The 11,891-nt window shown below is 58.0% G+C and overlaps 1 protein-coding gene and 1 pseudogene across 2 annotated transcripts in view; both read left to right on the plus strand.

Moving 5' to 3' along the window:
* The window catches only part of TENT4A (terminal nucleotidyltransferase 4A), a 46,604-nt gene extending 39,517 nt beyond the window's left edge, over positions 1–7,087 (plus strand). The window contains exons 11-13 of one of the 2 annotated variants that reach the window (XM_040493682.1): positions 358–516; positions 2,798–2,962; positions 4,780–7,087. In XM_040493682.1, the coding sequence (XP_040349616.1) occupies positions 358–516; positions 2,798–2,962; positions 4,780–4,974 (519 nt within the window). In that variant the 3' untranslated portion in view covers positions 4,975–7,087. The remainder of the gene's footprint in view (positions 1–357; positions 517–2,797; positions 2,963–4,779) is intronic. The other variant, XM_040493691.1, reaches the window with a different exon arrangement.
* A 3,568-nt stretch (positions 7,088–10,655) lies between these two features.
* Positions 10,656–10,841, plus strand: LOC121017166 (uncharacterized; annotated as a pseudogene).
* Positions 10,842–11,891: the final 1,050 nt, after the last annotated feature.

Consider the following 11,891-nt stretch of genomic DNA (forward strand, 5'->3'; position numbering starts at 1 on the left):
CCCCTCCGTGCGTGTGTGGGTGGGGGGCACCCCAAGACCGCACCGACGGGTCCCCGCTCTGCTGCGGGCCTCTGCCGACATTCGGGGACCCCGGTCTCCGCGGGCCCCAGGAGCCGGCATGCTGTCCACACGTCGCTAGGGCGGACGCCCTCGAGTGGTTTTTCAAAGGCCGTCTGGAGACGAAACGTTGACGCGAGGGGTCTCCTGCACGGTTCGAATGCCGTTCGGTCCGGAGACGACTGGAGGCCCCGTTGGGCAGCCTCGGGCTCCTGTGGCGGGGGCCGATGGGCACGTGGGCTCCCGACGTTCGCGTCGGCGCGCCTGTCTTCAGCTCCCCGCCGTTGTTCCTGCTTACAGGATTCCGACACGCCGCCCTGCGTGACGCCCAGCGTCTACCAGTTCAGCCTGCAGGCGCCCACCCCCCTGCTGGCCAGCCTGCCCACCGCCTTGCCGATGACGAGCGGCAAAGCCCAGCCCGCCACCTCCAGGACGCTGGTCGTGACAACTAACACTCAGGTACGTGGCCGGCCGGCGCCCGTCCTGGGGGCGGGCCCTGGGACCGGCCGATGCTGTTGAGGCGTAAACGACTCCTGAACTCTGCGGCAGGCACGTTTCTGCCTCGCAGGAAACCCTCATCTTTCGCGGATTGGTGGGCTGTGACTTGGGTCGTTCTGCGGGAGAGCGCGTCCCCGAGGCCCACTCTGGGCAGGCGTGCGCTGGGGGGACAGCTGGCCTCCCACTCTGACAGGGCTCTTGACGGGGAGCGGGCCGACCATCTGTCTCAAGACGCCTCTGAGCCCCGTGTGCGACTGTTGTCGTTGGCGGGTCTGGCACTGCCCCTGGGCAGGGAGGGGCCGTGGTCTCTGTGTCCTCTCCCGGTCTCCAAAAACTTCGACTCTCTCATGTCACTCATTAGCTAGTATTTATAGGGCTTTTTCTGTTAGAATATGTTTCCTGTTGTTGTTGTTTTTTAATTTAGACAAAACTAGATGTCTGAAAGGTAATCTCAAAAAACACTAAATCTGGTGGCTCTTCCCAATTACACACAATTGAGTACGTGTGTGGAGAAACCCAACACGTGGATTTGCCTTTCAAGAAAGGTCATCTCTACAGTGCGGGTTATGAGGTGAGCGTAGAGGGACGTGGGTGCAAACGTACGGGCTCATTTCTCTGTGGCTTGGAGCTTTGCCCCGGGAGGGTGTCCTCACAGGACGTGCCCCAGACCGCAGGCCGAGGGCAGCGTGCCGTGACACGGGGTGGCGACGGTGGCAGGCGGGAGGGCCCCGCTAGAGCTCCCGGGAACTGCGTGCGGGTGTAATGCTGAGGCGGCTTCCTGTGCTATGAACGTGGATTCTGGGGGCGCCTGGGGGGCTCAGTCGGTTAAACGTCCGACTTTGGATTGCGGCTCAGGTCATGATCTCACGGTTCGTGAGTTGGAGCCCCACGTCGGCCTCCACACTGTCCACGTGGAGCCTGCTTGGGATTCTCTCTCCCTCCCTCTCTCTGGCCCTCCCCTGTTCGTACTCTCTCTCTCGATAAACAAACTTAAAAAAAAAATTAAAAACAAAATATATTCTGCCACGAACTCTGGGGGTGGTAGTGGCCACGGTCTTCCTGGATCAGTCATCGGGTCTGACCTTGCCTGAGGCCCCCGGTCCCCCAAAGGCCAGTGCGGCCGCTGCGTGGTGGTCCAGCCAATGCCGACCATGTGATTCTCGCAGGAAGTGCAGGAATGTTTGGGGGATGGGTCGAAGGCCGGGTGCTGGTGCCGTGGTCTGCTCTGTCACTCGTGCTGACAGTGAGTGAGCCTAAAGCTGCGGTGGTTCAGATTTGAAGCCACGGCTTGAGGCCCACTTCGTTTTCTTTCTGAACTTCAGACATTACTTCTAGCAGAGTGACTGAGTAAACCACTCCTGTCTGCAATACCTCGTGCGTGCGGTCTCCATGGAGGTGTCCCCCGCTCGAGACGAAACGGGCACGTGGAGCTGGGGCATGAGTCTGTCAGACCCAGTGGGCTCTTCCCGGTGATGCCAGCTCCTGGGCAGGGCAGAGCGCCCACCGACAAGAGAGAGGGCCCGTGTGCGCTGCAGGCCCCGGTGGGGAGCTTCGTTTGGTAGAGCGTAAGGAAGGGCCACTGCCTGTGTCCGGTGCCCTTGTCGCCCTGCGGCTGCAGGTGTCACAGCCTCAGAGTGCCATCTGGGACACCCCAGCACCTGTCCCGGCAACCTGTTCCAGGCGCTGTTCAGGGTGGGGGCTGCAGTCCCCAGGGGTCTGTGGGGCACACCGAGGATTCTAGGATGTGGGCAGTGCCTTTCTCAACGGTCTGAGAGAGTTCCCAGGGGCACCCTGTGCAGAAACAGAAGCAGTCCAGGGGCCGGAGAGGACGGGGAGGGGCCAGCCTTCCCCAGCACCCCTTCACAGGCCAGCGCGCGGCCTCCGAGCCTGTGTTGGGGCGGGGACTATGCTTCAGCTCTTTCCAGAGACGTGAGGGCTGCTTGTCAGTCTGGTGACTCGTTTGTTACATTGGTGTTTGGTCTTCCAGGAAGAGCAAAAGCTTTTATGACTTGGCCTCCCGGGCAGACTTCATACTGCAAATGCTGTTTCAGAATGCGAAGTATTCTTGCGGCAAAACAAAGTCTTGTCAGGTGATAGGAAAACACAAGCAACGTTCGTGAACCTGTTTGCCAAGTGCTGTTCCGAAGTAGCGCCCTCCCTTCTCGGGCTCAGCATGACAACTGGGACCGTGACCTCTGTCGGCTTGCTGCCTCGCTGATGTCTCTGCTCCTTCTGTTCCTAGACCAGGTTCACGATACCTCCACCGACCCTCGGGGTGGCCCCTGTCGCTTGCAGACAGGTTGGCGTCGAAGGAGCTCCAGCGTTGAAAGCCGTTCACCACATGTCTTCCCCGGCCATTCCGTCCGCATCTCCCAACCCGCTCTCGAGTTCTCACCTGTATCACAAGGTAGGCCGCCCCCCTTGCTGGTGGTGCCCACCCACGCGGGTCTGTGACAGGCCGGGGCTCCATGCTTTCTCCGCCTGAGACAGGGCTCCACAGAGATGCTCTTTACTATTTATTTACTCTTACGATTCTTTTAAGTTTGATTATTTTGAGAGACAGAGGGAGAACGAGTGGGGGGGAGGGGCAGAGAGAGAGGGAGACAGAATTCGAGGCAGGCTCCAGGCTCTGAGCTGTCAGCACAGAGTGCAACGGTGGGGCTCGAACTCATGAACTGCCAGATCGTGACCTGCGCTCAAGTTGGATGTTTAACTGCCCCACAGAGACGTTCTTTAAGGTGGAATTGTTTTCTGATAATCCATAACAAAATGCATGTTTGCTTTTGTTTGTAATGAAAGAAACGTATTAAGGTATTTTCAAGTGTAATATAGTTTTAAGCATCTCTCATAATTCTTTGATTGAACCTGTTAGCATAAAACTGAAGTTGGAAAGAAGGTTGAAAGTGGGGAATATTTTGTTTTCATGTTCATTTGTTAATTATATGCCAAATGCTTTGGATTTCAAGAAGCCAGTGGTACAATCCAGAACAAATGCTGGCGTGGCCCAGTGCAAGGTGTCGCCCTGTGATCTCACCCCCCTTCTTTGTGTGTGCGCCCTGGGGTGGAGAGGGGCCGGGGTGTGCTGGGAGGGCCCGCATCTGACCTGGTTTCACTGGGGTCCCTGTGAATGCTCATGTCCGTTCCCCTGTGGCTTCTCCAGATGCTGCACGTGAGAAACTTGGGTGATGGGAAAACAGGTCATCATCAACTTCGTATGCTCTCAAAGCGCCGGAGTGTTTCCGAGAGCAGGCGTCTGCCCGTGGGAATGAGGGTGCAGTGTCCCCAGGCGAATGTCCCCTGTCTCTGAGGATACGGGGACATTCCCCTCGATTACTCCAGTCAGTTCCTCTGATGCTTATCTGATCGTATTTTGCCAGTGAATTTTTGATGCTTAAGGTCTGGCTCTTTGGAGCTAGGTCATTAAGTCCTGACTGGTTTTTCTATTTGGGGCCGAGTAATAGACATTCCTTCCTGGATTTACCCATCCTGTCACGAGGGGTGTTCATGGCACCCACGGGCATCACGCTGCCCTGCTAGAAACAGGGTGAAGGGACGACTTCGAGAAGGGAGGCACCTTCGTGAGCCTTTGCTTTGCTTGGCTTTACTTCCCACCCCCTGCTGCTTGTTTGCTGTGACACTCCTGACCGCGGGCATGTTTCCTCCGCTCTGCTTTGCGTGGAGCTTCGGGCGTAGGAGCGCCAAGCGCCGGCCACGGTGTGTCCAGCGTCACACCCCCGGGGGCTCAAGCCCCCAGCCTGCTGGGCACAGAGCTCGTGCACGTGTTCCAGAATTTCAGAGCCAAAGCGGAGGAAAAAAGCCGAGGGGCCCCTTAGTTCTGTGGACACATAGGACCAGTTGGAAGTGTGGTGCTAACATCTTTGGGCGGGAATGTGTGTGGTTTGACCCGGGTGGGTCGCCGAGTGGGCGTGGGACTTCCCACCTCACATGCAGTGGCCGACGTGACCTGGAAGAGGCGACTTTCTCTCAACTCCTCCACATTTAGTGTCACGGGGACACTGTGCGTGCAGCGGGGACCAGACTGCTGCGTGGCCGCCACGGGCAGCCTGTGTGCGCCGTCCCCGTGCACGGGCCGGGGCGTGGGGGGGGGGGGGGCCCGGGGCTGGGGGGACGCTCCGCGGCAGCCGGGTGGGGGGCCTCCCGTGGCCGTGGCGCCCGGTGGCTCCGGGGCGGCCTGTGACCCTGCTGTCCCCTCTGTCTCTCCAGCAGCACAGTGGCATGAAACTGTCCGTGAAAGGCTCGCACAGCCACGGCCAGGGCGGCACGTACGGCTCTGTGGGCAGCGGAGGCGTGCGGCCCCCCGTGGGCAACCGGGGCCACCACCAGTACAACCGCACCGGCTGGAGGAGGAAAAAACACACACACACGAGGGACAGCCTGCCTGTCAGTCTGAGCAGATAATGGCCCCGACGGCGCCTCCCGGCCCCCGCTCTCCGCAGACTCACGCCGGGCGGCCTCGCGCCCGGCCGGCAGCTGAGACCAGCATCCAGCACGTGGGCCGGGCCCCTCGGGGCGCCCGCCGCCGCTCACTCTGCATGTTCCTCGTGTGGTGGTCGCGTCCATCTTCAAGAACAGCTCCCTGTGCTCGTCTGTGAAGCCTTACTCGGCGCGGACGCTGTCCTCCGCCTGCCGGGGCGTCTCCCTCGGCGCCTGGGCGGGCCTGGACGGGGCCTGCAGGACACGACGTCGGCCTCGGCGCTCCTCGGCAGCGGGTCTGGCTCCCTCGCGGTGCGGCTGTTTTCGTGGTGCGTCTGTCGGAGCGACAGAGGCCGACCCCGGTCTCGTGTCCTCCTCGGCGGGCGGGGCGGGGAGGCCGCCATCGTCTCACTGCCCTCACGCTTCGTGTCCCGTGTCAGAACTGTTTTTCTATGTAAATACTGAAAAGTTATGATTTGTGCAATAACTCAGATATTTTTATTTAATTCATATTTTCACATAAGTTATATTTAAGGGAGGAGGTTTTTTTTAAACAAGCTTAGGTCCTTTCCCGAGTCGCATTTTCTAAGTTGGGTTCATCGTGTCGGCTGGTTGTCTGATGAGCACCGTTACCAACACCGCGAGTGAGGGGCTCGGGGTTTGTTTTCGTGTTTTCCTTTTGGTCAGATGCGGGCGAGGCCTCTCGGCGCCCAGCGGGGGAGCCGAGTGGCCCCGGCGGTTCTCGGAAGCGGCTCGGCCCCCAAGCCCTCTGACCAGCTGCCCGCCGGCCCTGCCCTCCGGCCCCGTCTGTTGTCTCGCTCTGACCGCTGAGCTTAACGTTTTGGTTTTTGGTTCTTTTAAAGTAGACAACAAATCCAGCATTTAAAGTGCCAGAACTTTCTAGGGGGAGAAAGGGTTGTCACATTATAAAATCCTAAAAAAACAAATGTGAACTTTGAGATGCTTCCGTCAGTTTTAGTAACGTGGCCTGTAAGGATGGGTCTGGTGAATATCAGTACGGACAATGGTACCCAGTTTTAGGAATGTGGAGAAAGGAATTATGTTGATTCCATTGAGGAATCTGTATAGCAGTATGCCTTCGTTCTGTTAAGAGCAAACCTATGAGGAGTCCTTCAGCTGCTCAGTGCACCGTGGGGAGTATTTTTAACGTATTGCAGGAGAGCACAGCCCAGGGGTGGGGCCGGGGGCAGCTGGCGCCTGACTGGAGAAGCCTACAGGCGTAGTACGCGGGCGCAGTCTGCCGCGGCGGCCACTGTCCTTGGCCTTGTTCTCAACAAGAATATGTCCATCCTGCCTAACCCTGAGTTTTCGGAGCACCACAGTTGTCCTGGGTGTTGTTGGCTGCATCTCAGAGGCCGTCTGAGCCCCCAGTTCTAAAATGGGGGTTCCGGCCCTGCTGAACACTACAGGTAGGCTGGTCTTTGAAGTCCACTAGTGGAGAACGTCGAGTCGCGAGACTTACTGCCATGACACCTGATCGATGTGCCGAGTGGGCGCTCTGGAGTGCGGCCTGGTGGTGGGGCCCCAGGGAGGGCGGCTCCGCATTGTTGCGGCCGGCCTCGGACCCAGGACTGGCTCACAGCGCCGTCGAGAGCTGGGGCTGTGGGCTGTCGGGGTGGTGGTGGGGGGGGGGGTGGGCGCGGCGTTCCAGAACAGAGTAGCACATGTCTGCAGTTCTTGTTGATCGAAAGTTATCAAAAATATTTAAAGATATTTAAATTGTGAATCTATTGATAAAGAAATATTTATAAAAACTGATACGTAGGCCTGTACTAATCTCCGCACATTAGCAATATTGACTGTAACCCTATATCAAGGAGCCACCGCGGGGCGAGGGCCCCGGGGGGTGTGCATTTTAAAGCTCGATTCGTAGACACAGGCGCCACACCCCGTCCCCGTCATGGTGAACCGAATGAATTGGCCTGGCTACCACTGTGGTCACGCGCTACAGGTTGAACAAAACGATATCATGTTTCGATTTTTTTTTGTGTGTGGACAACAATGTGGAAGCTAAAATTGACATATTTTTATGTAAAGTTTTTCTATTCTTTGATTTTTAATAAACTTTGGAAACCAGGTGGTGTCTGTGTTTGAACGTTTGCTTTCCTTTCAAGAGGAGGGGGAGCTTCTCTAAGTTCATATCCCTGAAGTTTCTAAATAGAGCAGCGAAAAATTATTTTATCACTGGTTCAGGAAATCGGAATCCAGCCGACGTGCCAGGCTGTGCGCAGAAGAAATGGGGCCGAAAGGCAGTCTGCGCTCGCATTCCACGCCAGCCCGGCGGGTTCAGGAACGCCACTCAAACGACGCTATTTACGTGCCGTTTCTGACAAGGGGATGTGTGATACCGCTGCGTACTGATAAGACTTTCCAGTGAAACGCTCCGTCTCCGTCTCTCGTAGGTCAAATTATATCACTCAGAAATAACACATTTGAAACAGCCAAACAGAATGTAACTTAAAATGTGACACATTTAGAACTTACGAGGAAGTATCTAAAAATTGTTACAGAGCAGCGACTGTCAGCTGCAGCCCCCCCCCCCCGCCGCCCCCCTGCGTGGAGCGCGCGTGCCAGAATCCTCAGCCACAGCCTGGTACAACCCTCATCCGCTCCTCCCTTCCACAGAGGTTTCGAGGGTGCTCCAAGCAGGTGCACCTGAGTTCCAGCAAGGCTGCAGAAACCCCCAGAAAGCAACTGATGTGCCAGATGTCACTGTTGTGGCTGGAGGCAGAGTGACAGGTGTGTCTGCGAATAGGACCGACCAGGAGAGGGCTTGAGCTGGGTTAGGGTTAGGGTTAAGGAGCTGGCGCGTTGGTGGCACCGTAAGAGGCCGGTGGCCGGGAGCAGGTGCAGAAGCGGAGGCTAGAGGGAGGTGAGCCGGGACGGACGGGAAGTGGGAGGGCTTCCAGGTCACTGTGGCCGCTCATCGGAGAGCGGGCAGGAGGAGGACGTTGAGGTGGCCCGGGTGAGCAGGGGTGGCCGCGGGCAGCTACGGGCAGGTGGGACGGGACCGGCAAGGCCACCTGATGGGCTGGGCAGGGTGGGGGGGCAGTGGCCCCACACCCCCGGTGGGCTTCTGCCCACGGTTCTCTGAAAGGCGCGATCTGCAGGAGCCCCCGGCCCCTGGGAGAAGCCCGCTCAGTTGGTAGGTCACGCCTGTGAGCCCGGGGCCTCGGGGAAGGGGGTGGGGAGACTGCAGTTGCCTGAAACGTAAGCGCCCGCACCCCGCCCCGCCCCAGTTGGGGATACCTGCACCCCCTATCCTGGGACGGCTTCAGGTCGGTCACCTGCAGGTCACGACAGTGACTCCGTCCGCGGGACATCCCCCGATTCCAAATTAGCTCCCTTGTGGCCACTGCTCCGTGACCGCCTCTTGGAGTTGCCTGGGGCCTCGTGTCCTCGCTGTCTCTCTCCCAGGTTCCTGGCGTTCCGTGTGCAGCGCGGGAGGTGGGACCTCTGCGATGCAGACAGACCGGCCCCCGTGTGCGCGGTTTGTTGCCCTCGCCCTGTGATGATCTTCCCGAAACTTGGGACAGGAGAAGGGCGTGCTATCGGTATTTGCTAAGTGGCAGAGTCCTGGCCCGTCGGGGGGAACTTACACGACCAGAGGAGGCTGCCCGAGAAAGGATGAAACACAACAGCCCACACACCCCACAGTTGGGGCTAATTCTTGTCAAGAACGGCTTGAAACTCGCTTTCCTCGCTGTGCTTCCACAGCGCCGTGGGGGTGGGGCAGTTCAGAAGTCATTTGTCACGAGGCACCGTGGACAAAGCTGGCAGTTCCACGCACCTTTCGTCTCCCGGCTTCAGTGGGTCCCGGGCAAGGGCCAGCCCGCGACTTACGAGGCCCTGGAGTGAACTGCGGGCAAGATCAGGAAACACAACTTGGGTTCTTGCAGGTGCTGCGCTCTCTGTCCGTGACCTCTGAACCCGGGTATCTGAGGCACGGACAAGTGTTACAGGTCACACGAAGGTTCTCTTGTGGGTCCTTTAAAGTTTTGGTAAGAAGCGGGTGGCTCGCAGATTTCGGTGAATCTCCCAAAGTCCCGAGTGTCTCCACGGTGATGGGTGTGGACGGCTGTGGCCAAATGCAAGCCTACTCAGCAGGTGTGTGCTCGGCTCCAGGGGAATCACGAGAGGGTTGTGAAGACGGAAGGGCTCTGGAGCCTAGCCGGGGCAGCTCTGCCCTAGGTGAGGACGCTGGAGCCCGGCCCTGGGAGCGGGGTCTCGGGGCCACAAGGCAGACCTGAGGTGGGACCAAAGTGATGACACATCCTGACTGCGGCGGGCGGGGGGGTGGGGGGCTCTTCACAAGCAGCGCGGCCACCCTTGTGGTCCTCCGGTGAGCTTAGAGCCGCTGCCCGGTTTGGGCAGAAAAACCTCCACTTCCATCATTGAGTCCCGTGAGCTTCCAGACTGTGGCCTGATCTGTGGCTCCCTGTGGACAGCTGGCCCGGACGGTGGAAATTCTCATCACGCAGCAACCAGTGATGAGAGCCGCCCGGCTTGATGTGTTTCGATGGTGAGCCTGAAGCCTCCTGGCTCGTGAAATGTGGAGGTTTGCCGTCGGCCTTGGCCTTCGCGGTCGGCCTTTACGCTTACCGTGCGGGTCCTCGCCAAGGCGGGCTCTGGAAAAGCACGCTCCAAACCCAGCCGGTAGTTGTAGCTCCATCTTGACTCGCCCGGCTTCTGCCGTCTTCCTCTGTCCCTGGCGCCTCCTCCCCTCCCTCGGCCCCTCTCCCGGTACACGCAGGTGTGGGGCACCGGGGCCTCCGGCCAAGGCCACGCAGGTGGGCCTGACGCTGAGAGGAGGCTGACGTCGTGAGCACTTGGTGGGTCGGCATGGCTGGGGCACTGGGCCTGGACCATTCATGGACGTGAGCTAATGACTTCAGGGGCCTGGCACGCCGTCACCACCCCCGCCGCCAGGGCGCAGGGGTCCTTCCCACCTCCAGAGGAACAAACCGTGGCACAGAGAGGTTAAGCACCCTATGTGCCGCTTTTCGAGAAACTCAGATGGGCGGGGTCCACAGAGATCAAGGTATAATGAATGGTGCTGAACTCTGTCTGGAGTACAGATCAAAGCAGTTGGGGTGTTCGGGGCTGGCCTCCCTCGCTCTTCGTGTCCTGGATTTTTAGCTCGTTGCAAAGTTTCGGAAGACCCCAGGGATAGGTCTGGTGCCGGGAAGGGGGTCCTGCCTGAGTTTGGGAGGCCCTGACACCCTCGGTCTCCACCTGTGTGTCCCATGTCTCTTGGAGCGCCGAGCGAACGTCGGCTGCCCTCGGGGGCAACCTCGTCCTCCATGATCTCTGTCCACCCTTTCTGCGATGGGCCCCTTCGCCCACGTCACGTGGGTCCCTTCTCCCCTCAGAACCACCTGAAGGGGTCCAGAAGGATTGTTTTTGTCTCTTCTGGTGTTCAGTCCTGGAATCATCGCTGGCCAGTTGATCTTCTCTTCCTTTTGACATCTGCTATATCATGGCAAGAAAGTGGCATTTCCTTTTCAATTTCATCTTCCTAATAGATCACGAGCCTTCTGGAGGCGGGGGGGAGGGGGGTTGTACGCGCACGTGCGAGCATGTTGCTCCCAGAAGGCGCCACCCAGAAATTGCCTGAGATGCTCACTGGTTTATTATGGGGACGTAGCTTTGCGCAGTGGCAGTATCGTAGCCAATGGGGTTTATCCGAGGCGCGATTATTGCTAATTGAAAACTATTATGGGGACGTGGTCACGCTTCCCTTGCTTCCGTTATTACATACCAAAGAAAGTCTGGAACAAACAGACAGTAAAGCTTTAGTGAGTGAAAATGTTTTTCACGTTACCAAAAGCAGCAGCAACTAGATTTAGGACTCAAGGTGCTTTTTTTTTTTTTTTTTTTTTCTTTTATGGAAAATTGGAATCCAGATATGAACCAGAATTTTTATTCTAATTTTTTTTAATGTTTATTTTTGAGAGAGACAGATAGAGCCTGAGCAGGGGAGGGGCAGAGAGAGAGAGAGGGAGACCCAGAATCCGAAGCAGGCTCCAGGCTCTGAGCTGTCAGCACAAGGGGCTCGAACTCACAGACCCTGAGATCGTGACCTGAGCCGAAGTCGGACGCCCAACCGACTGAGCCTCTCAGGGGCCCCTGAACCAGGATTTTTAAAATACCAAGTCCTCCTTTTAGCTGTGACCGGAGGGTGGAGTTTGGTGTTTCGATGGCCTGCCTGCCGCTGTCTGCCCTGGAAGAAGGAAAGCTGAAGCCGGGAGGGAGCCACGTAACGGCCGACGCTTTGTTTTGGCTTTATCGGGTTCCTGGATGGGCTGTGTCCGCCGACAGGTGTCCCCCACTGCCCGCTGCTGCCTGCTAGGGGGGCGAGGGGGTGTCAGGTGGGCATTGCGGTCTACCCCCCCCCCTCCTGCCCCCTCCCCGCTGCCGCAGCCTTCCAGAAGCTCTGGCTGCTGTCTCCCTGCAGGGAAGCGAGAGGGCGCCCTTGCCTTACTGGTAGGCTCCCTCAGCCCTGCAAACCTCCACACCCCTCCCTCCCTCGCCGGCCACAGGGCTCACTCACCCCTGGCCAGAGGGTCGCCTGAGGGTGGGTGGGTGCCCCCCCACGGGCGGTCTGTGAAATAAGTTAATATTGGAAAGGAAACCATGTGCTGAGGTGAAAAACAAGTACAGGGAAATCAGGCTGCCACTTTTTTTCTAGAACTGAAAAAAGGAAAAAAGATCTGCAAAATCCTAAGAGAGGAATTTCTGAGGACTCCAAATCCACCCGAACCAGCAAACTCCGCCCTGGAGGGCAGTGGGGTTTATGGCCGCAGCTTCACAGATTCATTATGCCGCCCTTATATTTATTATAAAAATCTATAACCGATTTGTTATAAATACTGTTTTGT

This window comes from Herpailurus yagouaroundi, unplaced genomic scaffold (genome assembly GCF_014898765.1).
Source record: "Herpailurus yagouaroundi ecotype Mexico unplaced genomic scaffold, PumYag 29, whole genome shotgun sequence".
Lineage (NCBI taxonomy): Eukaryota > Metazoa > Chordata > Mammalia > Carnivora > Felidae > Herpailurus > Herpailurus yagouaroundi.